Source organism: Herpailurus yagouaroundi, unplaced genomic scaffold (assembly GCF_014898765.1).
Source record: "Herpailurus yagouaroundi ecotype Mexico unplaced genomic scaffold, PumYag 203, whole genome shotgun sequence".
Lineage (NCBI taxonomy): Eukaryota > Metazoa > Chordata > Mammalia > Carnivora > Felidae > Herpailurus > Herpailurus yagouaroundi.
The window spans coordinates 6,742,165-6,767,828 of record NW_024412434.1 but is presented as its reverse complement, the minus strand read 5'-3'; the positions used below and the strand labels follow the sequence as shown (position 1 = coordinate 6,767,828).

General features: G+C 48.7%; 1 protein-coding gene across 4 annotated transcripts in view; it reads left to right on the top strand.

Moving 5' to 3' along the window:
• Window positions 1-24,259, top strand: part of JCAD (junctional cadherin 5 associated) — an 81,754-nt gene extending 57,495 nt beyond the window's left edge. For 2 of the 4 annotated variants that reach the window (XM_040451077.1, XM_040451080.1), the window contains 2 exons: window positions 9,906-13,654; window positions 19,385-24,259. In XM_040451077.1, coding sequence (XP_040307011.1) covers window positions 9,906-13,654; window positions 19,385-19,419 — 3,784 coding nt within the window. In that variant the 3' untranslated portion in view covers window positions 19,420-24,259. Of the gene's footprint in view, window positions 1-2,192; window positions 2,326-9,905; window positions 13,655-19,384 lie in introns of those variants that run through there. The other 2 variants (XM_040451079.1, XM_040451078.1) reach the window with 2 other exon arrangements.
• The last annotated feature ends 1,405 nt before the right edge of the window (window positions 24,260-25,664 follow it).

Sequence of the window (25,664 nt, the reverse complement as noted above, 5' to 3'; positions counted from 1 at the left end):
ACGCCCGCACCTGCCAAGATTAAGGAGAGAATAGAGGAAGTGGGCACGGGAGAAAAGCTAGCCGTTATCTATACGTGGAGGAAACTGCATGCTTAAAGTGTAAGTAGCCATAATTGAATAATACTTAGCTACCTTTAAAATATGTAAAAGACTGTTATCAGGCATTCACGGTTTCCTTACTGTGTTTCCTCTGAGAGACTATAATCAGAGGAAGCTGTAAAATAACTTAACGTAGCAGAAGTTTGGATCTGAAAGTCATACCATAATAGGTTCTTCTCTGCTCGGCCCCAGGAATTCTGATGAAGATGTTTGTCAGTTAACCCTGAGAATAACTTGTAATTCTCTCTTGTCATCAGCAGCAGTCATAACCGTGTAGAGACATAGCAATCTAGAAGAGCCTCTGATGTGGCGGTCGGGGGCCTCATCTCGGGAGGTTTATATTTGATTAGCAAACGTCCGTTCTAGATGGTGCTCCTGGTTATGGCAAATAGTCACTTTTCAGAGGCTTTCTAAGCTGCTGTCCAATCATATCCTGCTTATAATGGTTTCCCAAGAAGGAATGCTTCAAGTTTAACGTCTGTTTCTATATCTCTCTTTGTCTTTATGGAATTACATTTCCACAAACGTTATTTGTCTTTTAGCTGCTTGCTTCGCATCCTAATTATTAGGTGGTGTTGTTTTGACCTCTTCACAGAGAAAAGTGCCAGCTGTTTGAGCTGGTGAGCTCATGAACACACGTGAAGAGGCAGACCCCTGGTTTTTCCCATGGTCTTTTCAAGAACAAACCCTTCTTCTGGGGTGCTTTGTTCTTGTTGTTAGGCAGTGCAACCTTTCGGAAGTGCCTGGAGCCGGCCCCCTCTCCTGCAGATACTCTCAGGGTGCTTCCCCCTCTGCAGTTCTTCCCAATAAAAAGCAGGAGAGGAGACTTGTGGAAGAACAGAGACGAGGATGAGGAGGTGCCTCTAGAAGAAATGGGAAGACTCCAGAAGCACAGTCTAGAACTTCATTTGTCTTGGTAGCTGGGCCTCCATCGAGAGAATTGTGAGTTGCGTTTCTTCGTCAGGTGGAGAACCGGGTTCGTAAGGAAGCCAGGACGTTTCCAAGTGAGAGGCACTGGATGGTAAGGATGTGAAACCTGGGTCCAAGAAAGCACTGCAGTTGGGTCTTCAGTTCTGGTTCACTTTGTTTCAGAGATGTTGATGCCTCTGAGTTCTTGACGAAGAACAAAGAGCCTTAGACCAGAGTCTAGCTGAGGGTAGACTTGTACTTGATGTACATGACTGTGGGATCAGTGTCCTTATCTGTCTACACAGAGAGCCGACTGCTTCCTCCTAGCTCCTTCTGGTTCCGGTTTACCTTCCTCGGTGGCTGCCTCCCTCACTCTTCACTGTCGTAAGCTTCGCTTCTGAGGCACAGAGTGCTCCATAGACCGCCACGTGAGCGTGGGGGTGCCGACAGACTCGTGAAAGGGAAGTGAGGAGCTCGGAGTGGTTTGTTTCGTTTCATTGTCGATGGCGGCAGTGTGTGGATTGCGCCAGTGAAGACATTTTACCTTGGTGAAAGAATATCCCTGTTTAAGAGAAAATAGGAAAATACTGAGACAGTCTGCTTCACCTATTGGAGTTTTGTGCAAAAAAAGGGATCAGAGCTTGCTCTTCCTGCTTTGTTGTAATAAACTAAATATTGGTTTTGTTCGACATCATCATTGTGGAAACGGGTGTAGCTTCTTCCTTAGAGACCAGCCATCACCGGAGGGGCAGAGTCTTGTTATGACAGTCAGCTATATCATTATTTCCTGTTATTGTGAAGGCCCATTGATTACAACTTCAAAAAAGACAATACGGGCCGAAAATAATCATCACAGAAGACAAACACTCAGTTCTTTCTCTCTTTCCTTTGTGCCCCTTACCTCCTTCCTTGATGTAAGGAAAAGAATTTCAAAATTATCTACTCTGCTGAGAATTTATTTTAATTGGGTTAATAATAGTAGTAATTGTTAAAAAAAAAAAAAAAACCAAGGGCTTATTGTGTGTCAGGCACTCTGCTAAACAGTTTAAATGCATTATCTCATTAAGCCCTCCCAACAAACCCAAAAAGGAAGGAACTACTCCCGTCCCTTGAGTATAAATGAAGAATGAGAGGCAAAAGCCAAGCGAAGTATCTTGCCGAAGGCTCTGATTGGAAAGCCCGCGCCCGGGCCGGGGGCTCACGCTCCCTGGCGGCTTGCCTCACTCTCCCCATTGGCGTACTGAGAAGTCCAAAGCCACCGACGCTCCCGTCAGCCCTGTCGACTCCGAGTAGCCCTCCCTGGGGGGGCAGGCACAGGTACACTGGGCTCCCTCTGGCCTGACTGCAGGCCCCATCTCTTTCCCCTCTGCTCTGCCTAAGCCCTGTCTTCCGGAAGCTCAGACATTCATCAGAAGGTGATTAGGAACCAGCAGTAAATGCAGCCTACCATTCTTGTTGAGACTGAATTTTTGCTAAATAGTGATATGCATCCATAGTGTTTCCAGAACAGCCTCGTCTTTCCTGACTGATCTTTACGGTAACCTTCGTAGGTTAGGCTTAATCTTCTCCTGACTCCTATTTCCCCTTTCCAAAATTACCTTTTTATTACCCTGTGTCAGAGGGTTACTTACCTAGTATAGTGTATCGAATATACCAAGGCACACTGAAAAATAAAATTGCAGGCTTCCGGGCCCAGAGAGCATTAAGAGCAAATTCTGTAGCAGCAGATGGCTGACCCTCTCACGGAAACATGGCAAACATCTCACACGGGGCTGGTGAATATGAGTCACTCTGAAGAGATGCCCCAACGCCTCTGCCAATCTCCAAGAGAAGAGCTTCTCCCTTGAGGAGTATGAGGCTCCTTAAATGACCTGTTCCACCTTTATGCTCAGACTGTGCATTTGGACTACGGCATGGCTTTTGAAGGAATAGAACTGGCACAGCTGTCCCCTGGTCCAGGACATGCCCACTGGTGTGGGAAGGCGGTCGGCCATACTGGCATCTGCTAGGCCAGCGGGCGGGCTTGCTAACTGGAAGAAATCACTGGACCAGGAGACCACTTTGGGTGGAACCTCCCACCCTCCATGCAGGCCTCCGAGGGAAGCCCAGTTGGCTAGACTTTGGGGGCTGCTCACGGGGAACCAGGTTCGGGATTTTGTTCATGGAGGAGGGAGGGCATCTCTCCCATGCCCTCCCGTATCGACACAGAGTTAGGCTGTAGTGTGCCTGGATGGTAACAAGTTGGTACAGCTGAGGACCGTGGAGTCAGAAGGTTATCCTGGAACGTGTGAAACCATGGTTGAAAGTCATGTCAGAGGGGCGACCTGGTGGTTCGGTTGCTTAAGCGTCCAACTCTTGATTTTGGCTCAGGTCATGATCTCACGGTCTGTGAGTTCGAGCTCCGCGTCGGGCACTGTGCTGGCAGCCTGGAGCCTGCTTGGGATTCTCTTTCTTGCTCTCTCTCTGCCCCTCCCCAACTTGTGTGCATGCTCTCTCTCTCTCTCTCTCTCTCTCAAAATGAATAAATAAACTTACAAAAAGTCATGTCAAATATTGCCAATCTACGTAGGCTTTTACTTTTTTTAAAAGAAGGACAGTATTTTCTGTTGTGGTTGAAAAGGAGTCCTGAGAGCACTAATAGAAATGTCTCCGGAGGTTTTTCATCATTAGCTTTTATTACTTCGGTGAATGGGTTTGCTTGTTTTCCTTTAGACATGTTGTTTTTCACATGTTCACATTTCAGATATGTCCCAAGCAGTTTCTTATCAGTTGTTTCGTTGCTATCATGTCTCTTTTCTGTGATAAGGCATGGAGCTGTTAGCAAGTGTAACTTCTGTCTCACCTTGGTCCTGTTTTCCCAGGGGCTCTGTATAAAGACCCTGCTTGTCTCGTTGAACTTGTCCACACAATTTATTTGAGCTCTCACATTCCTCTTTGTTTTTCTTATCTTTTTCCCACCCTGTATTAATGTGTTCAGCATGTTTTTGTAAAACGTCCCATTGTTAACTTTTTTAAGATGTAAATTATTAGGTCTCATTTTTTTAAAAAGACAAATTTGATCTCATCTTATTTCCTCAAAGGTATCAGAAAACATATTCTTGGCCTTGAAGCCATGTGAGGGAGGACACAATTGAGCCAGGAATGGACATCATGCATGGTAGCCAGTAGATATCCAGGCTGATAACTTGTCCGAGGGAGAAATTTACAAAACTGCCACCATGTGGGGTCCACTCACGCCTGTCAGACTCAGGCTTATACTGGGTACAGAATAGATGTTTGTTAAATAAGGTCTTTAGCACTATATCCTATGGCTTAATTTTAAAATAGATGATTTAAGGGGCACCTGGGTGGCTCCGTCTGTTAAGCATCCAACTTCAGCTCAGGTCACGATCTTGCGGTCTGTGAGTTTGAGCCCCGCATCGGGCTCTGTGCTGACAGCTCCGAGCCTGGAGCCTGGTTCGGATTCTGTGTCTCCCTCTGTCTCTCTGCCCACCCCCCCCACCCCAAAAAAATAAGCAATTAAAAAAACAGATTATATAAGCTTTCCCAGATGACCTGTGTTTACCTTAAATTGGGATTTTGGTGTATTGTACAAAGGAAGAAAGGTTAATCCAGAATGCTTAGCCATTTGGGTTAGTCAGGGCAGATTTGACAAAGGTTATAGAGTGTAACCTTTTTAGGTGGGCAGGGGAGAAAACAGACTGCATTACTTGTGTAGGTAGTTAGGGTCTGATTATAGTCTTGCCCTATTTATGTCATTTTTTATTTGTCTTCTGATGGTGCTCATGGCACTTACATAGACAAATAGCACCTCGGGAGTCCAGCTACCTCTTGGCACTTAAGCACGCCACATGTTTACTGAGAAACCAGAATTTCCATTGGGAAAATGGGCAAAAGCGACACTGTGGATTTTTCCCCTAAAGTCGGTGTCCCGGCAACATGTTTATGGGACTGTAAGGATCATGTGTGAGTGGTGCTGATTAAAGCCATTAAAGCCATGTGGTATCCACTCCCCGTCAGCTGAGGAATCAAGGCAGGAGAGGGGATTCTGAAGCAAGGCATCAGCCACACACGTCAATTATTCGTTTTACTCTCTCTTAATCGGGGCTGTGACAACTGTCACCCCAGAAGCGGTTCATCCCCTAGCGTTTCTCGGCACATCTGTGATGCATGGGCGGTCATGGAGGAGTTCGTAAGGGAAGGGCCCGTGGCCTCTGGGGTTCAGGAGGGGGGGGGTTCCTTGGCTCACCAGGGTGGGGGCAGGAGATGTGCACGCAGGGCTGAGGGTGGTGGCTTCCACGGGAACCATCCTTATGGAACCCGACCCAAGAGGTGTTCTGTTACGCATTCAAAGCCTGAGTGCTCAAAACGTGATTTTGATAACGACGAAAGCCGTGAAGACGTTGACCTTCAGCCACGCCCAGGGTTAACACAGCTGTCACTACGTGTAAGAAGTAAATGCAGAAGCACTTAGGCTGCTCAGTGGCAAATGCTTTACCTCAAATTGATCTGAAATCTTTTCTACTTTTTCAACCCTTTCATTCAGTAGCTGCTTAAAAAGTTATCTGGGAGTGGGAGTGCGGGCAGGACTTGAACAGCAACCCTCATTTACTAAGGCAAGGAAGTAATTCCAAGACACTACTGCTACTACTATTAATAATGATGGCATGCCTTGGAGATATTTTGGGTTGGGTTATGAATTTTTTGGTTTTCTGATGCATATTAAAGCAACGTGTACACCATACTATAGTCTATTAAGTGTGCAACAGTGTTACATTTGAAAAAGCAGAGTATATACCTTAATTTAAAATATTACTAGGGGCGCCTGGGTGGATCAGTCGGTTGAGCGTCCAAGTTTTGATTTGGGCTCAGGTCAAGTTCCCAGGGTCGTGGGACTGAGCCCCGTGTCAGGCTCTGTGCTGAGCATGGAATCCACTTAAGATTCTCTCTCTTTCCCCCTCTACCCCACTCATGCTCTCTCTCCACAATAAAAAAAAAAAAAGCAAAAAAACATATTGCTGAATTGGGGTGCCTGGCTGGCTCTGTCAGTAGAACATACAACTTAAAAAAAAAATTTTTTTTTAATGTTTATTTCTGAGAGAGAGAGAGAGAGAGAGCAAGGGAGGAGGGGCAGAGATATATGGAGACACAGAATCCGAAGCAGGCTCCAGGCTCTGAGCTGTCAGCACAGATCCCAACATGGGGCTCGAACTCATGAACCACGAGATCATGACCTGAGCCAAAGTCAGACGTCCAACCGACTGAGCCACCCAGGCACCCCAGAACATGTAGCTTTTTATCTCAGGGTTGTGAGCTCGAGCCTCACGTTGGGTGTAGAGATTACTTAAAAAAAATAAAATAAAGCATTAAAATATTGCTGAAAATGCTGACCATCATCTGAGCTTTCCGTGAATCGTCCTTTTGCTGGTGGAGTGTCTTGCCTCGAGGTTGATGGCTGCTGACTGATCAGGGCGCTGGCTGCTGAAGGCAGGGGTGGCTGTAGTTTCTAGAAATAAGACAACAGTGAAGTTTGCCACATTATTGACTCTTTCTTTCGCAATTGGTCTGTAAGATGCGATACTGTTTGATAGCACTCGACCCACAGTGGAACTTCTTTCACTATTGGACTGAATCCGCCCAGACCCTGCCTCTGCCTTATCAGCTGAGTTTATGGCATATTCTCCATGTTTTGCTGTCATTTCAACAGTCTTCACCAGGAGTAGACCCCATCTCAGGAAACCACTTTCTCTACTCATCCATAGGAAGCAACTTCTCATCCATTGAGCTTTGATCACAAGGTGGCAGCAATTCAGCCCCATCTTCAGGCTCCGCTTGTAATTCCAGTTCTCCTGTTGTTTCTCCCCCCCCCCCGCGGGGGGGTCCTCCTCCACACAAGGGTTGAATGCTCAATTTGTTAAAAAAAAAAAAAAAAAAAAGTAGTATCTGTGAAGCACGATAAAGCGAGGTATGCCCGTGATCGTAATGATGGATGCTTACTATGCATTTACCATCCGTATTTACCATCCTGGCTCCCACAGAGCAGCAGCCTCCTCCTGTGTGTTGGGAGCATCCCCCTTCAGCCAGTCCCCACCGTTGTCCCCTCCAAGGCCTTCCCCTGCTGTCGCCCAGACTCCTCCCTGTTCACACCGTTCACACTCTCTACCACCTGTCGGCTGCAAAGTGGGCTGTGTTGTAGAAGTCGTTTGGAACCACAAATGACACCTAAGCACATGGAAAAAAAAAAAAAGGTAACCTCAGAAGTAATCAAGGAAATGCAAATTAAAACCAATCAGGAGTTACTTGCACTTCTATAATAAGGAAACAAATTGACTGGAAAAACCAGAGATGGAAAAAATCAGCAAGACTGGTGCCCTGCACTGCAGGTGGGAGAGTAAATTGGAACCCAGGGCAGATCTGACGATATAGATAACATAATGCCCCCAACCCACTAATTCCTTTTCTAAGGATTTATTCTACATAACCTGAGACACGCTCAGTGTTTGTGAATGACAGTGTTTCTCAAAGCGTTTAGAATATAATCTACGTAGATGCCCAGCAGTGGTTAAGTGAGTCATGTGCATATGACACAATACTCTTCAACTGTTAAAATTATGCACTTGAGGAATTTTTCATTACATTAGGAGAAGTAAAACGGAGTGGCTAACTGAATGGGCTTCATGGAGGGTCACACTTCCTGGGTTTGAATCTTTCCCTGTTACTTACAAGCTGTACCACTTGAGAGCTGTCAAAAGCTCTCTGTGCCTCGGTTTCCTTATCTGTAAAAGGGAGAGAGAACAGTGGTTATAAAATTTAAAGGAAATGATTCGTCACACAGGGCCAGACACAGCGTAAGTGCCCAAGTGCATGTTAATGTTACATTACTTCTGTACCTCAGTTTCCTCCTCTGTCCATGGGAATGACATCAGTTCCTATCTCCCGAGGGGTGTGGGTGCGCAAATGTACTGAAAGCACTAAGCGTGGACTGAGCACAGAGTAACCGCCACGCAAGTGACAGCTGCTGTTTGCGCTGTGAGTGCAGGGAAACGTTCACAGAAAACCAGATCCCTCGTAGAGAACCAAGACTACTTGAGAACCCACATCTTCACCCACACAAAGACTGGAAGATATATATCAAGATAACTATCTCTGGGGGGAAAGATTCCATGGCGGTTTTGTTTTTTGTTCTTTCCTCTATTTTTCTGAATTGTCAACAACAGCTACATATTACTTTTATAATTTACAAAACGAATAGCAGTTTTGGAGCTGGAACATTGTCCATGTAGCCCATGGTTAATCAGAGTAGGGGAGTGTGCCAAAGCTTCCTTCCAGTTGATGGTTTTTCTGTGTTAGGGTCCTGGTCTCTGGTCACTTGTACACAGAGCTGACTGTCATAGACAGTGTAACAGTTGTTCGGATTTTTTTTTCTCCAGCTGCATTAGAGCAGAGATTCCAAACTCTGGCTGATGCTACTAGAATCGCTTGAGGAGATTTTGAAATATACGGGTGGCTGCTGGCTGGTCTGATTAGATCAAGATATTTGGGGGGGTGGGCCTTAGGCATTAGCATTTCGCAAAGGCTCTCGAGGACATTTCTGCTGTGCAGCCTGGTGATGGGGGGCGACCTAGAAGTAGGCTGGCGTTTGCCACACCCTGTCCCACCTGGCAGGGGCTTCTGCCACATGGACAGAGCCCCCCTTCTTCTGGTCAGAGTTGGCCCGAGCCGTATTCCCACATCACCTAAGTTAAGACTCGCCTGGAGGGCTCATTACAAAAATGTGGGCACCTGGACCCTAATCCAGACCTACGGAATCTGAACTTTGACAGGAGTGACGTGGTTGTGTGTGTATTTACTGAGCCCACTGGGTGATTCTTGCCATCAGGGAAGTGTGGGAACCCGGCTGAAGTCCTGGTTCCATCTCAGCTGCACACTGGGAATATCAGGGGCGCCTAGAAACACGCCGATGCTGGGTGTTCCTCCTGCCTCCACAATTCTGACGCAGTGGAGCTGGGACACTGTCTGGGCCTCGGGACTTGTGAAGTCATGGTTCCCAACAACTAGCAGTGATGGTTCTCACAGTGGGGTGCTGGGACCCCATCGCTTGGGCACATGTTAGAAATGCACATTGGGGAGGGGCACCTGAGTGGCTCAGTCAGTTAAGCGTCCGGCTCTTGATTTTGGCTCGGGTCATGATCTCACGGTTTGTGGGATCGAGCCCCACGTTGAGCTCAGCACTGACAGCATGGAGCCTGCTTGGGATTCTCTCTCCCCTCCACTCTCTCTGTGCCCCCCACCCCAAAAAAAAAAAAAAAAAAAAATCAAAACTTTAAAAAAAAAAGAAATGCAAATTGTAGAGTTCCCCGTCCCCCCCCCCCCCGAAGCTGCTGAAGCAGAAACTGGGGATAGGACACAGCAGTCTGTGTCCTTAGCAGCCCTCTCATGATTCCTGCTCATGCTGACGAACCACCGCTCTAGGGTGGGGCTGTGAGAAGCAGGTTCCCAGACCGACTCCTGAGAGAACTCAGTGGTCTGGCCTCTGTGGGGCGTGGACTCCCAGTGGCCCATGACCACACTTGAGAAATACTACTTGCGAGTTTACCCTTGCTCCCTTGGGCATTTCAAACTTGTAAGGGCCTTGACATCTGTCAAGTACCACCAGTGGCCTGATGCTCTTGTGGGAAGCCTGCTGCAGAGACTCCTAGGCCCTCGGTGGCAAAACACGTGGCTGCCTTCCAACCATAATTAGTTGGGACGTGTTTTCTTTAAAGTCAGTAAGTACTCTGGTTAGGAATACACTTTTCAGAAGTACTGACCTGAGTTTGAGTCAGAAGCAGACACATCCACATTTCTTCCGTGTGGTTCTTCCCCTGGTATAACTTCCACGCCTCTCTGTTTCGTAGGTTTTATCATCAGCCCGTGCTGAGGTGGTCCTCTCAGCCCCAGACCGCTCACGACCACGCCTACTGGAGAAGAAAAGGACAGGAGGTCGGTGGCTTGCTGGGGCCAAGGGCCCGCGGAGACCCAGAGGTCAGAGGGATGGCCCAAGCCCACAGTCTGCCCGTTCACATGAGGGAGGGCCCATGGGAAGTTGGAGGAAGGACAGAGAACGTGATGAAGAAGGCAGTTTGGGAAGAAGAGCTGAGAATGGCAGGACCTGCCAAGTGGCAGAATATAAGCCTGGAGAGCTGGAACCAGCCAAGGAAATTAGGGAGGCAAATGTCTGATGGTGATGGGGAGAGACTGTTTCAAGATCTGTACCCATTCGTGCAAGGAGAACATGTGCCGAATTCCCAAAGCAAAGGGAAATCCCAGTCATTGCCCAGGGTTCTTTCCCCCGAGGGCCTGAGTTGCATGGAAATTCCCATTCCATTAAGTGACGGACATTTTCCAGGTGTTCCTAAAATGCCATGTTATCCCCCAAATTGTGCGCCAAATTTGGAATCCAAAAGGAACCCCGAGAAGGCGGGTTCCTCGGTCCCTTTCCCCCGGCCTAAGTTTGGGAGACCCCTCAAGCCTCCACCTTACGACTCCCACCAACACTCCAGGGCGGGCGTGGAGGCCAGTGACTCTCTAGACAGTCAGCAGGCGGACTTGTGCGTCTCCTACTTGACCAAATCCAGCGAGCCCCGGCTGGAGCTGTGCGCGCCCGACTCTAGTTTGGAGCCTCCCGTGTACGTGCCTCCGCCATCGTACAGGTCGCCGCCCCAGCACATCGCAAACCCCTACGCGGAGGACACAGTGCCTGGGCCCGTGTGTGGTCCCCGTCAGCAGCAGCATCCGTTGGAGCCGGCCGGTCCCCCTGGCACCGGCAATGAGTATGGTGCAAGCCCACACTCTCCTCGCGGGGTCCCTCAGCAGCCCCGGCCGACCACCGCGTACGACGGCTCCGTTCTGTATATTCCCTTTGACGACCCACGGATACGGCATTTTAAGCTGGCCCGCCCCCAGGGTTTCTGTCAAGAAACAGCAGCCAACGAGAAGTCCTACAAGTCTAGTCCCAGCACGGCCCCGGCCCCCGCTCATGGAAACGGTCAACAAGATGGTGCCGTTTTGAGCCCACAGAGTGTGAGAACCTCGCCGGGGGGTGTGAGCGGCCCGGCCACTGCCGATCCCAGTCCCTGGTGGCTGTGGGACCAGCTCCCCAGGGGTGCGGAAAATGGCGCTCCTGACCAAAGAGCCCACGGCGCCGTGGGGGGACAGTGGCCTGCCCTGGACGGCGGCCGGGGCGGGCACACAGAAGGCCTCGTCTCCCCGCCAAGCCCGCAGGGCGAGAGTACCTGTGAAACTCGAACCAAGCTCAAGAAGTTCGAAACTGGGATTCGGACCAAGAAAAGTTCAAAGAAGAAAATGAACGAGACAATATTTTGTTTGGTTTCCATCCCAGTTAAATCAGAATCACATCTGCCAGATATAGATACGAACAACAATGACTTAAAACAGGGCACTGATAAAAGGAATGGGCTTGATAAGAGCGCAGCCTTGCAGGAACAAAGTCTGCTGAGCATGTCTTCCACCGACCTGGAGCTGCAGGCACTCACAGGAAGCATGGTGGGGAGAACAGAGTTCCAGAAACAAGATCTGGGGGAACCAGAAGAAGGCAAACAAACAAATGACCTCAGATTCATTCACCCTGCACAACACAGAGAGCTCAAGTATTCTGGCTCGTGGCCAGGGCACCAGTACAGAGATCAGCAGACCCAAACCACTTTTGCAGAGGAGTCCAGAAGCGCGCTGCCCCTCCCCGGTCAGAAGCCGGGAGGCTCACCAAAAGCAGGGCTGACTCCAAAATACTCAGACCCTCTCGTCTCTGAGGCTCACGCGCCCACGGAGTTAGCTCCCGGCGACCGAAACGAGAGGCCAGGTGCTCATCACCCGAAAGGCCAGATGTCCCTCAGCCCCTCCAGCAACAGTGCTTTCTCAAGGACTTCCTCCTGCGTAAGCCAGGCACCTGTTTCAAAAGCCGGGCCCAGTCAGGCCTGCGCCGAGGGCCGTGGCCGCAGAGCCAGCCCCGTGCCCAGGGGCGACGTGGTGAAGGGGGAGACCACCGGCCCGTGCAACAGCAAACAGCTGTTTGGTCAGTTTCTCCTGAAGCCAGTTAGCCGCCGTCCGTGGGATTTGATTAGCCAGCTAGAGAGTTTTAACAAGGAGCTTCAGGAAGAGGAAGAGAGCAGTCCTAGCGGCAGCGACAGCGACAGCGACAGCAGCAGCGAGGACAGTGACACAGAGTGGCAGCCCGAAGGCCGTGCTGAGGCCACGGGCAAGCCCTGGGGCTGTGGGGGAGACGGCCAGGCGTGGAGGGTTGAGGAGCCTGGGGCCAGGCCGGGAAGAGCCAAGAGTAAGTCCGAAAGCTGGAGCGAGGGGCAGAAGCCTGGCTGGCCTGGCACCCGTGCTCAGTGCCCGGGCCCCGTGGAGGTGGAAGGAGGCCGGGGGGCGGCGGCGGCGGCACACGGAGGCCCGATCGCCGACGAGGGAAACCAGGAGGTGGACCGCGCACCGAACACCGAGCCAGCCGTCAGCCCAGGTCCTGTGAAGAGAGCGGCTTCCTCCGGGTCAGGTGACACAAAACCAGTGCCCTCGTCGGATCCAGCCTCGCTGAGGCAGCCCCCGGGAAGCCAGGCACTGCCCCGTGTTCCCATTTCTGCCGAGCTGAGCCCAGCGACCCCTCGGAAGGCCGGTGGCGAGGAGGGGAGGAGCCCGCCGGTCCCGCTCGCTCTTGCCAACAAACCCCGAGGGCTCTCGGCGCCGGACTTGAGGTCTGTGGGACTGACGCGGGCACAGGAGCAGAGCGCCGGGAAGTCAGATGCGTCTTCAGGTGAAGCCAGTGCAATAGAAATCCCCCCAAATGAGTCCCTTCAAGCAAGGGCTGCGAGGATCCTGGGCATCGAGGTGGCCGTGGAGTCCTTGCTGCCAGGCACCAGGAGAACAGGACAGGACCAGCACCCCGAGCCTGACGGAGGTGGCCGCGGGCCGGAGGCCCCCAGGGAGGAGCCTGGGTCCGGTTCACAGCTGGATGACCCCGCAGCGTCCCCTGACGCCTTTTACGGCAGGAGAAAGTGCGGCTGGACCCAAAGCCCTCTCTTTGTAGGGGAAAGGGACAGCGCCCGTCGCGCTGCCCTGGCCGCTGAGCCCTCGGGTGCGGACGGGACTGTCCCCAGCAAGGCCCCCAGCCCCGAGCCTCAGTACAGTCTCCAAGAGTCCAGGTCCTTCAATCCCAAGGACATGGGGACAAAACCACCCTTCAAGTCCACCCTGTTCCATTTTATAGAAAGGACCCCAAATATGCCAGGCTCAGAAAAGAGGCTCAGAAGCACTTCCAAAGTGATTGAAAGTTTACAAGAAAAACTGGCTTCGCCCCCTAGGAGAGCAGACCCCGGCCGCTTGATGAGGATGAAGGAGGTGAGCTCCGTGTCCCGGATGAGGCTCCTGACCTCCCGGAGCGCTGACTCCACGGAGGAGGCCGAGGAACCGAAGGCCGAGAGGGACCCCGGGATGCAGCCCGGAGGCCCGGTGTCTCTGAACGCCGGGGACCTGGCTCGGAAGGCCGGGCTCCCGCTCGTGGTCTCCAAGGGCGCCCTCCCGCCGGAAGAAGACGGTCGTCCAACGGCACACAGGGAGAAGAAGACCGTCCATCAGGATTTCTGGTGCCCAGGTGAGGAGTCAGTGTGCAGGCAGGCGTTACAGAGTATTAGTGTGGTGCTCTGAGCGTGTCACGCCAGGCTGGTGGATGATGCCAGTCCTGCGCTGGTGAAGCTGATACTGTGCATTGTTGCCCCGAAAGATTCTCCATTGTCCAAAGAATTATCCGGAGGCTTTCCTTAAAAATCAAGATCGGTAGTGTACCGTAAATGGTTGTATATTTACGGAAATTCCTTATGCAAGCAGCTATATATAGGTATCTGTACAGACACATTTTGGGCCCCGTACCGTGCAGAGGTAAATCAGTAAAGTACTGGAACTGTGCTGCTGTACCGCGATGAATCTTGTAGGAGGCGACAGTGTGTGCTCTGCACCCTCCCCGAAAACAAGCGCTGCCCCCAGACCCCCACATGCTCTTTATACCAAGCTATTCATATGATTAAGTAAACTACGCAGCCCAGGATGCTGTCTTACATTGTACCTTCCAAAATCCTTTGACCCTCATTTTATGTTTTTGCTACCGGCCATTTATGAAACTTTAAAAAGCTTTAGTAAACAAAAGGAGCAGTTTGCACTGTGTCAACACCCTAAACAGGGGGGCTCCATCGGTTAAGTGTCTGACTTTGGCTCACATGATGATCTCACGGTTCGTGGGTTCAAGGCCCACGTCGGACTCTCTGCCGTCAGCACAGAGCCACTTCGGATCCTCTGTCTCCCTCTGTCTCTACCCTTCCCCCTTTCACGTCCTCTCTCTCCAAATAATTAAATATTAAAAAAAAAAAAAAAAGTTCACCCACCAGCCGTGTCCCATAAGGTCCCCTATGGTCTTATGCACTAAAGCCCAGGACAGAGAACTTAGGCAGCAGGGCCTGGCACGCCTCTGGGCCCTCTCCCTTTTGTCCCCTTCACACCTTCAGAGTTGCTCTGGTTCAAACCACAAGGCGGGTTCCCAGTGGTGGCAACGGGGATCTTCCCCAGACACAGTCTCAGCCTCAGCTCTGACACAAACAGGGATCTCTGTTTCTGGCGTTTTCTTCAGGGCTGGGGAATTATCGATTATGTATCCTAGAACTGATTCGAAGAAGAGTTGTACATGTCAGAAGGCCCACATGCAAACCGCAGACAGGAGAGACCATGAATCATTCACACCTTTTTACAGCGAGGCGAATCCGTTCCCTTGTGTGCGGGACAGCAGGGACCCTGGGTCCCAGGCCCACCTCCGGAGCCCAGCCCTCTAGTCTGCCTGAACACCCCCTTTCTCTGCTTCCTGTGGTGAAATCCAAGGATGTAAAAGTCAGTGGACAAGCTCGCTTGTTTTCAGCTAGAAAAATCCAGAATTTTTGTTTCATGAAACGCCTACTTGGCACTTTAAAAATTTTCCCACAAATGCAGTATGATTCTTAGGAGTGTTAGATGGTGTTGCTTGGTTCCTTATACAAAATACATTATTGAAACAAGCCATTTGTCAGGGCTCTGTCAGATCATCTGACTTAGCAAAGTTGGTCTTTTCTGAGAAAGAGAACACTAGGATGTGGAACCGTTGCCATAAGGGCAGAAAAAGTGTTACATGGCCCATGTTTTAAGCTGTTGGGATTTATTAGGTTTCTCCTCCTCTCTTGGTCCCCCCGCCCCCACCTCCCCAAATATGCCCACTTGCTTTTCAGTACGAGTTAAAATGAGTTTGTTTATCAGTCCTGTCTCATCCTGAGAATTGTAAGAATTTTAAAATAAGACAAATCCAGGGCGCCTGGATGGCTCAGTGGGTTAAGCGTCCGACTCTTGATTTCGGCTCAGGTCATGATCTCATAGTTCGTGAGATCGAGCCCCACATCAGGCTCTGCACTGACATCATGGAGCCTGCTTGGGATTCTCTATCTCCCCTCCCCCCACTATCTCTCTCTCTCTCTCTCTCTCTCTCTCTGCCCCTTCTCTGCTCATATGTTCTCTCTCTCTTTCTCAAAATAAATAAATAAACATTTTAAAAAAATAAAATAAGACAAATCCTGCTAGAATAAAACACCAGGGTGTAAGATTTCTATGTCTCAGTCCATGGGCACATATTCTGGGCAGTATTTTGTAACACAGAAGTTTTAGTTCAGTCAAGTGCCCCTCAATGTTTAGCGTGATCCCTTGGCATGTGAATGAGGTTGGAGAGGTATCTGAAAACATGTAGATCGTGCCAATTTTAGTGTTAGCTAGCCATCTAAAACACCTCTTCTGTGACCTAATTTTTTTTTTTCAACGTTTATTTATTTTTGGGACAGAGAGAGACAGAGCATGAATGGGGGAGGGGCAGAGAGAGAGGGAGACACAGAATCGGAAACAGGCTCCAGGCTCTGAGCCATCAGCCCAGATCCTGACGCGGGGCTCGAACTCACAGACCGTGAGATCGTGACCTGGCTGAAGTCGGACGCTTAACCGACTGCGCCACCCAGGCGCCCCTAATTTTTTTTTTTAAACATAGTGACTAACAAGCAGAATTTTTTTTCTCCTCTCCACCTGATGCATTTGTTAATAAATAATGAAATGACCCAAAATCCAAAGGCAGAGAGATACTCATGATGCCACACAGATACCGGTGGCATTCTTAAGCAATTGCATAGCAGGACACCCCGAAGGACGGTTTCATACCCACATAGGGGCTCCGGTGAACCTCCGTCAGTCCTTCATGGCATGGTCACCAGGCCTACACAAAATCAATCGTCTGGAGAGGAATGTGGATCATGTGACTGAGATAGTCAAACTCTGAGATATGTTCACTTTTCCACTCGTCGTTTTACAAGTTAGAGTAAAGGCTTACCGCGTTTTCACAGATGGACTTCTTGGACTTTGTTTTCCTTTTGATACATTTTATCATTTTATGCGCAAGAATTGTCTCCGCCCCCACCCCTCCCCTGCCCCCCTCAGCCCAGTGTGCAGGAACCACTTCACTGCTCCTGAATTCACAGCCCACTTAAATTCGGATTTTGTTCTGGAATTTTAAAATAAAACTATACTGTGAGTATCTGTAACCTCCTCCCACCCCCGCCAACATACACACATGCACACACCCTTCTAGAACTTAATGATCTGTGTTGTGATGGAGCGCCTACTGTATCATAAAGTATCTTCACGCCGCTGAAAGACAGTCCTTTCAGCTGACATCTTTTTAGTGGTCTTTTGGGGCTCTGGCCAAGAAGTCAGCACTTCAAAACTAACTCAGGTGACAGCAGTCCATCCCTTCTGGGTGGATCGTGTTCCAATTCGGAAGTGTAATCCCAGGCACTGGCAGTGCTCAGAATGTTCTGGCTCCATCAGCTTTGGTGGCACACTCCATCCGTATGGGTGCGGGAGGGAACAAGGAGAGACCAGCCAGGGAGGGTGTGATGGAGCCGTCTGAGAAGGCTGGATGTCAGCACGATGTCAAGGGCAGTAGCCCTCGAGGGTGTTAATACACAAAATATCCACAGGGGTTGGGCCTTACTGAATTGTCTTCACCTGAAATATTGCCCACCGGAACCAGGATTCTAACTACTCGGTAACCTGTCTGTCTTCTAGACCTGCTAGCTCCTTATTACATGTGGGTCCTTGAGCGTTTGAAATGTGGCTCATCCGAACTGAGATGTGCTGTACGTGTAAAATACATGCCAGAATTCAGAGACTTAGCAGATAGAAAAGTTTAAATTTCTCAACAATTCTTATGTTGATTACCTGTTGAAATGATCGTGTTTTTGATAGATTTGGTGAAATGGGATATATTATTAAAATCAATTTCACCCGTTTCCTTCCATTTGCCTTAACACAGCTTGTAGAAAATTTTAAGTAATGTTATGTGGCTCACGTTATATTTTTATTGGACCTACATGCTCCACGATCTGAAGAAGGAGCCCATTGTTCTCCAGAGTTCTAGCCCCAGTTCCCTGGCTCCAGGCCCTTAGCTTCATCAGTGGGGTTCGGGGGTACACGCACGGTCTGTGGAGGTGTCTCCCGGTGCCTGGCCCGAGGTGAGCTGCTCAGTGCCCACTGTCTGTGTACCTCAAGGCTCAGTGGATGCTTAGCCTCCTGGCCTGTCACCAGCTGAAAGCGTGCCCTTCCTACCGTGTCATCCATTAGTGACCGCTCTCCTCATTCTCGGTGGAGAAGAAGATATTTTTGCTCAGAGGAGGCCCCCCACTCAGAAGCAGCCCCACTCAGAGGCTGACTGAGCACAGAAGTGTAGCGCTCAGCTGTTCACATCCTGTGTCGTCACACTGGGCGTCGTTCAGCGTAACGTGTCAGAAGGCAGCCGACCCACCTGGACTCCACTTGCTTTCAGCCCAGTGGTGCGGTAAATCACGTTCGAGGAGGAGCAGACTGCTCTTCCTAAACGCAGACGCTTTGTCCTATCTGGCTTGTGATGTTGGCCTCAAAGTGCCGTAGGCACGCTCTTAGCGTCACGGTTGTCTTACGTGCGCTAAACATACGGTGGCTATGCCGAGAAGGTGTGAGGAGACGTGGTAGCACATTTTGTGGCTAGAAAAATTGGGATGTACGTGGCCTTCGTGATGTACAGGGGTCCAGATGGGTTTGGGAAGAGATCGTTCTGCCACCGTTTTTATAACCGTCAAATTGTACCAATCCTCCTAGATTTCCTAAGCATTTTCTCTTAAATAAAAGTCAGGACGCCTTTGAGCTTCTGTGGCAGGAAATCCTGGCCGTAGGAGGCACACGTGTGGCCTTGGGGCTTATGTGGGTCCCGGAGGACTGTGAATCCCGGGGTGGTCAGATCAAAATCACCCAGCTGTAGGACTAATATCAGCTTCGGACCATCGTTCTGTATGGTGGCCCATTTTGGAAACGCAGCTCACTCGGGCCCAGGCTGGGATTTTCCAGTTGTGGGCTGTAGAACGGGTCAGTGTGGTGGCCCAGGCTCCTACACCCCTGTGCGTGGGAAAGGCCTAGAAGAGTGTGTGAACAGGCCTGTGTCCAGGCCTGGGCCTGTCTGCTGGCTGATGGTGGCCGGAGACAAGAGGCCTCTCATTGCTGGCCAAGCAGTCAAGATTTCAGGGTCCTCAAGCCTTCCAGGGACAGCATTTGATCACAAAGATGCATTTTTTAAAGCAAGATTTCAGTGGAGTTGTAATTTATAAGAAACAAAAACAAAACAAACAAGCAAACAAAATCCTCGGTATCAGCCAAGCATGCCTTTGCTGGCTTATGTGTTGTATTTAAAGTTAATGTTGTTCCACTGTGGACAACAGGAAAAGATTATCAGAAATTAAGCAACTAACATTTTTCTATCAATGATTAGGTAATGATCATACGTGTCCTTTTAAAATAGCCTTTGTAAGAATTTTTTGATTTTTTAGTTTTAGAGAGAGAGCTCGTGCTGGCTGGGGAGAGGGGCGGGGGAGAGAGAGAGAGAGAAAGAGAGAGAAAGATAAAGGAAAGAAAGAAAAGAAAAGAGAAAAGAAGAAAAGAAAAAAAAAAAAGAAAAGAGAAAAGAGAAAAGAAAAGATCCCAGGCAGGGATCGTGACCTCCGTTGAAATCAAGAGTCTGACGCTCAACACTGAGCCACCCAGGCGCCCCGAAACAGCCTTTTGGTGATAAGTTTTTTTTGCCTCTCAGCGAAAATAATATTGTTTAAATGTTGAAGCATTAACTCTACACTTGTGGATTTTGCTCCCTAAACATACTTATTTATGGTCTGAGGATTAAACCAAAACACGCAAATTGAATATCCTACTAATTTTTTTCTTTTTTTCTTTTTTTTCTTTTATACAGATTCATACGACCCTAGCAGAGTGGAGAGGGTGTGAGGAGACGCCAGTGAGCACGGGACTGCCAGAGTTTACTAACTGAGTGTTCTCTCGTTTAGCCCGACTTGCCCGTGTGTAAGCTGGAGACTACTGGCCCTTCGTGTACCGCGTAACATCCTTTACCACTGCCACCGAGAACTTCGTCGTCCCCACGGAATCGCTGTGTGGAAATAAAGCATTAGTCCGTTGAAACCATCTGTTTTTATAATATAAAGAGTGAATGCCTGTATTTGGAAAGGAGTCACATAAACTCTCCTTCATGACGGGTTTCGCCAAGCTGGTAGATAGTTTGGTGTTAATCTGGTTCTATGTGAAAATTCAAACGTGAGTGATTTTAAAAGGACTGTGAATGTCGTAAATTCCCCTCGGCGTCTCCACGGCCTGTGGTCCGCGCTTGCGTTAAGGAGTTTGGGACGCGGGCCAACTGCCCAGCGTCCCGGCGCTTTGAGTTGAGGGGAGACGTGATGAATACATCTGACCCATTTCTAAGCAATTTGGCCTTCTGCTGCTGCAAGTAACTCTGTTTATAAGTAGCTTGCCATCAGAGGCTAAGAGCGATACCTTTTAAGTTTCTAAAAGATTAAAACTTGTACCATAATGTACTCAGAGTATTATTTATCTGGCAGTGAAATCCTTCGATCACTCGCAAACATGCCACTGTCTGCTTTGCACTCCGTACTATTTTTATGTTCTGTATGGATGTTTAGAAATCCTTTATATGAGAAATGACTGCTGGTTTAAAATAGACCATTTTAACAAAGTAACTCTATTTCTTTTTACAAAAATGCTATTTTTCTATGATGTAAACAATTGTGAGGTGGCAGATTTTTAAGGAAGTATTATTTTATTTAAGAGTGTATCCCTTTGTGTGAGAGGAGCCCCCAAAAGGGCTCGGATTTTGCTTTAAAGCACACGTCCCTTGCCCACTCACACCTCAGCCACTTTTATTTTATCTTAGAGATGTCACTATAGACAGTTTACAGGGTTAATAAACTTTTCACGAAGATGCTTTTGCAAATGTAGCTGTAAGGTTATATTTGAAAATAACCCTCTTAAAACCAGCCAACATCCTTACAACTATTTTTGCTGCCATATCCTCTAGGATTACCAAAAAAACATGGTTTCATCTTGATAGGTCCCAGGATCAACCGTGGGACCAAACTTTCCTCCCCCTTCCCCCTGCCCCTCTATGAAATATGTATTTTTATCTGGGATGGTCGTTAATTATTAGTCTCGGCATATTTTTTAAAAGTGCTAGAGACATTATATATACGCCATCACTGAAGTATTAGGAGGCCTATGCATTCTGCTGTGTTTACCGTTGCAGTAACATGCACAGAGTTAATGGGTCTTCATGCTTCTGCCCCTCCTTTCTAAGTAAGGTGTTCTCGTTAGCGAACACTTCCTGAATGGGTTCTTGTCACCTTCCTTCCCCCTTCCCTTTCCTGTCCTTCCTTCCCCCTCTCTCTCTTTCTCTCTCTCTCTCTCTCTCTCTTTTTTTTTTTTTTTTTGTTGAGAAACCACCTTATCTATTTTTAGACATTTCAAATTCCTAAAATGTGAACTGTTGGGTGGTCTGCAATTTGGCCCGAAAACACCTCCGACCGGGCTTTCGTGGCCCGTTTTTATCTGTACCATCTGATCTGATTTCCTAAGAACTTCATGCATTTGGACTGTAATAAACAATACAGAACCGAAGTCGTCCTGAGCAGTTGCCTCAAATACGCTTCTCTGCAGTCTTGGTCCTTACCCACTACCCCGAGTCTTCTACTTCCTTCCAGATTTTGGCTCTTGTGAAAAGTTGTCCTGGGCTCTTGCTTTCCTCGCAAAAGACATGGGCCAAGTCTCCGCGTTAGGAGTGGCAGAAACTTCTTCCCGGGAAAAGTTTTAATGGGGAAGAGGTCAGTTACTCTGTTACAGTTGGTGAATCGCTCAAGTCATCTGAGAACTAATTGAGGGGGGCCACAGGGAGGTCTTTGTGGGGGGTTCTTCCCTCTGCATTGCAGATGGAAGAAGGTATACGTGTATATATATACGCCCACATATAGGCACATACATATATCCATATGTATTCACTCTGCTCTGACTTCCTCCTAAATTTGCTGATCCCATCTAAAAACTTCTTGTAATCAAAATAATTTGAGATTTAGCTGACTCCTCAAGAGAAAGAAAAGGATCCTGAAGAGAAAAAAGTATAGCAATCTATGTAGATCACAAAGCAAAGTTTCTTTCAGTTTCTATTTGAAATTGTATCATCTTTCTGAAACCATTCTGAATTTAGCCACAATTATCAATATTTATACTTTGAACCTTAATTTCTGGATTCCAGCCTGTATGTAAATCTTTGGTGTGTGGCGAGGAGGAGAACTTTGACAATTTGACTTTTAAACTTGCATATTCTGAAGTAAAACATTATCTAATCCAAAAATAGCTTTCCTGGAAGTTTTGAACTTAATGCTGATTATTCTCTTATTATTACTGTTTCTCATACATATATAACTCTCCATTATTATTTGTGGCTGGAAAAAACAAGTGTTCCTATTTTGTGTTTGTCATTGTTTTCTCGCACGGATGCTAACTGGTCGTGTCTCGTACTTTGGGGCTTATAAAATTAAAAGCTATAATTTTGACCATTTGGACCAAACGTTACATGCGGCATTGCATATGAAATGTATTTGTCTTTTTTGATGTGCAGAGCAAGGGAAAGAATGTTGGTAACACAGCTCGAGTTCCCTTTTTTTTTTAAGACAATTTCTAAACCATCGAAAACCAAGTATCTTCATTATCCCATTCAACCTTACGTTTCTGCAGACCGCAGAAAACCGCCCGCTAATGGGGCACAGCTCCTGAGTGTGTCTTCAGAATTCTTTTCCATGCCGCTTGGAACATGGAATCCTTTAGAAGTCCCTTAAAACGCATCTAGTCTCCGAGATGCTGGTTTCCTCACTGAAGTCGTAGGTTAAGGTTTGGATCCACGTGCAAATTCGAAGTAGAACTTTTTCTGTTCTGTCGCACTGTTGGTGAAGTGTTGTTAACGTGGAGCTCAAATGTGTAATAACGTGGATGGCTCCGGAACCAGACCCTGACGGCCTCCTGCAGCCGCAGAATGACTTCCTGTGATGGCAGCTCGGCCTCGGGCTCCCGAGGAGGAAGGGCGAAGCCGATCCGCTGTGGACACAACTGCTTCCCAGCTCTGAGCAGAAACGACTGATGGAAAGTCTGATTCAGCCACCATTTCATCCATGACCCCCTCTCCTGCCCCCCTCCCCGCCCCAGAGATTGTGTTTGTGTGTTTTGGCTATTTCGCTTTGTTTTGTTTTGTTTAAAATGATTAAGCAGTACACAATGAAGTGTCAGGTTAGCAGCTCTTGGAAAGTGACCAGCACAGAACTCCCACCGTCTAAATATCTGAGCTTGAGAGAAACACTCCCAGCTTCCCAAGTTCTTGTGAGCAGTGACTTTTGTGTCTGGACCATTTTCTGCCGGATCCATCTGTGCTTAGGGGACGGGATGAAGGGTGGGAGTGCGTCTCAGGCAGGGCTCGTAGGCCTGGGGGAGTTCTGCGTTTTCTTTTGCTTTTGTTTTTAACAGCAGATTCTGTACATCTGTTTGTAGGAGGAGAGTTGCTACTCAGGACAGGATTTAAGAGACAGATTCCAAGTGACCTTTAAGAGTCTGCGTGGTGGGAGGCCCTTTTCCAGGAGTGGGGGTTGGCCCACTTTGGGACCCACCAAGTGAAGAAGGAGGGGGATGATAAAGAATAACATTAAAGAAAGAACACCCCACCCCCTAGCCTGCACGCTTTGTTTCAAAAAAAAAAAAAAAAAAAAAAAGAGGGTTAAGACTACAATTCGGATTGAGACCTCTTAGAAAGGTCGATACGGTCTAGCAATCTGCCCGTTGAAACAGTCCTTGGGTTCATCAGCAGTGCGGAGAGGCGGGCAGAGTGCCTGCAGATTCCTGGCTTTGACTTCCGAGAGCCCCTATCGCAGTTGTGTTTGTTATAGAAGACAGGGAGGTCCTGGTTCTGTGGCCTCTGCTCAGTGACTGAAACTTGAACCCGAAGGCAAGTCCAGATTGTCCAACCATTCGTGGCATTGCCTTGACTGGGAGTGAGGAGGAAAGACTCCTCATAAGATCACCTGTCCCCTTTTCCATACAGAAGTCAGGTCTGCTGGGGCCTGTGGCTAAGCCGAAGGAGCAAGACAGCTCTCTCCCACTACCCTTCACTCCACCCTGTAGCAGGGCCAACATGCGTGACACTCACTGTCACGGAGCAAGAGAGAGACAAGAGCAAGTTCAAGTCGAGAAGCATATGGCAGAAATTAGAAATGAAAACCATATGTCGGAGCCAGGGAGAAAAGCAGTAACCTACGGATTATAAAAATCAATGAATTACTCCCCACTTGGGTCAGCTGAAATTTGAGCCCTCACACTCAGGCCTGTCAGGAATGCTAAGCAGAAGCATCTCAAAAAAAAAAAAAAAAAAAAAAGAAAACACCTGAAACATGGGGAAAACAAGGCTCTGTGACCCCACAGAAACTTTGTATCTGCTCATTTCTTTGGGCACCATTAATAACGTAAGGCAGGTAGAGAGGGTTCCAGGAGAAGGCACAACTGGTAATGGCCAATCGCCGGTTGCTGGTCATCGCCCCCAGTTCAGGCAGCACCAGAGGCCTTAAGGTGATGAGGGGTGGAGGTGGGTGAAGAGTAACGCCAGCAGAGCACAGATGAATGTCTCCCAGGAGCTCCTGTATCCGCACAATGTAAAGACTTGCTCTTTCAGGATGGCTGGCCTGCACAGTAGCACACGTATTCCAAATAAACATTTTGCATGAAAGGACCTCTGTCCGTTGTCTTTGGCTGTGGGTGCACGTGCCGCCCTGAAAGCCTTTAAGGCTGGTCTTCGGACGGCAGCAGGCTGAACAGGGTGCAGCTCGGGTGGTATCGTAATGCAGGGACGGGTGGCCCAAGGGGCTCCGGCACCTTTTGGCATTCACCGAGTATCGCCCGGGTGGGTGTTCAAGGTCCTCTTGGATCTCCCGCAAGGACTCGCTGACGCGGTGGAAAAGAGGCCTGTGGTCAGTTTGGGGACTAGGTTTGAACTTGGGCTTCATTATGAGCCACATGGTCTTGCACATGTCCCTTCCTGGCTTCTGTTGCCCCACCTGCCCCTCTTATTCCTTGACTATAAGGACCAAACATACAGAGAAGCCCACGTCGTGGGTGTTCAATGAATGGAAAACGGATATAGACCTGGACCTTACGAGGGATGGGGAAAATGCTCGTCTGGGAACTCGCAGGTTTTAGAATCCAGGCCTTAGTCCCCTCCTAGGGATTCACTCCTTGTTTTTAGAATCCCGGCTCTGGAAGCACATGCAAAGTCCCAAACTGATGCTCTCAAGTTGTTTCCAGTAGCCCGGGAAACTTATAAGCTGGTGTTTCTGAGTTTAAAAAGAAATGATTTGGTCCCTCTTTCCAACTTAAGCTCCTTCTTTTTTCCCCTTCGCGTCTGTAGATTTGTCCCCACTGCTTCTGTGTCTCTGCCTGTGTGGGGCTCCATGCTCGAGGGTTCCAGGGCCCTCTCACTAGTCTGACATTTCGGATCATGTTCAAATGCGGGTATGAAAGAGCTATTCCCGGTTGGGTGATGACTGAATCCACATAAGAAAATAAAACTGAAAAAGAAGTCCCTCGTCCAAAGTAGTGCTGTACGATGAAATACGTAACCTAGGAATCGGGGGACCCATCCCGGGGCCTGGCTCTGCAGCAACTAGCTGCGACTCTGGCCACCTCCCCTGCTCCCTCCGGAACATTTCACAAGTAGAGAAAGCGGGATTGGACTAAATTAACTGGTTTCTTCCAACGCTAAGATTATATAGTTATTTTTTTGGCAAAACTGGAAGTCCATGGGGTCTTTGCCCTGCTGGAAGGGTCCAAGAGTAAAATAACTTGAAAACTACGGCCATACACGACTGAGGACCGGGTCATCGCCGGGGTAGGGAGTGCTGCCATTTTTTTCACCAGGGTGGTCCATTTCTCCATTCCAGCAACTTATCATACTTCTCTCCGCCTCGCCATAGTCTGGAAGCAGCCAAGAGACTGACAATATTGAATTCTCCCAAACATATTTTTCTTATGTTAGAGCAGGGCACTGGGCGTTTATGAGCCTGGCTGGCAGCCCGAGACATTAATCTGCAGTGTCTGTAGAGAGTGCTTTCCTCACAATTTGCCTGCTTGGGGTT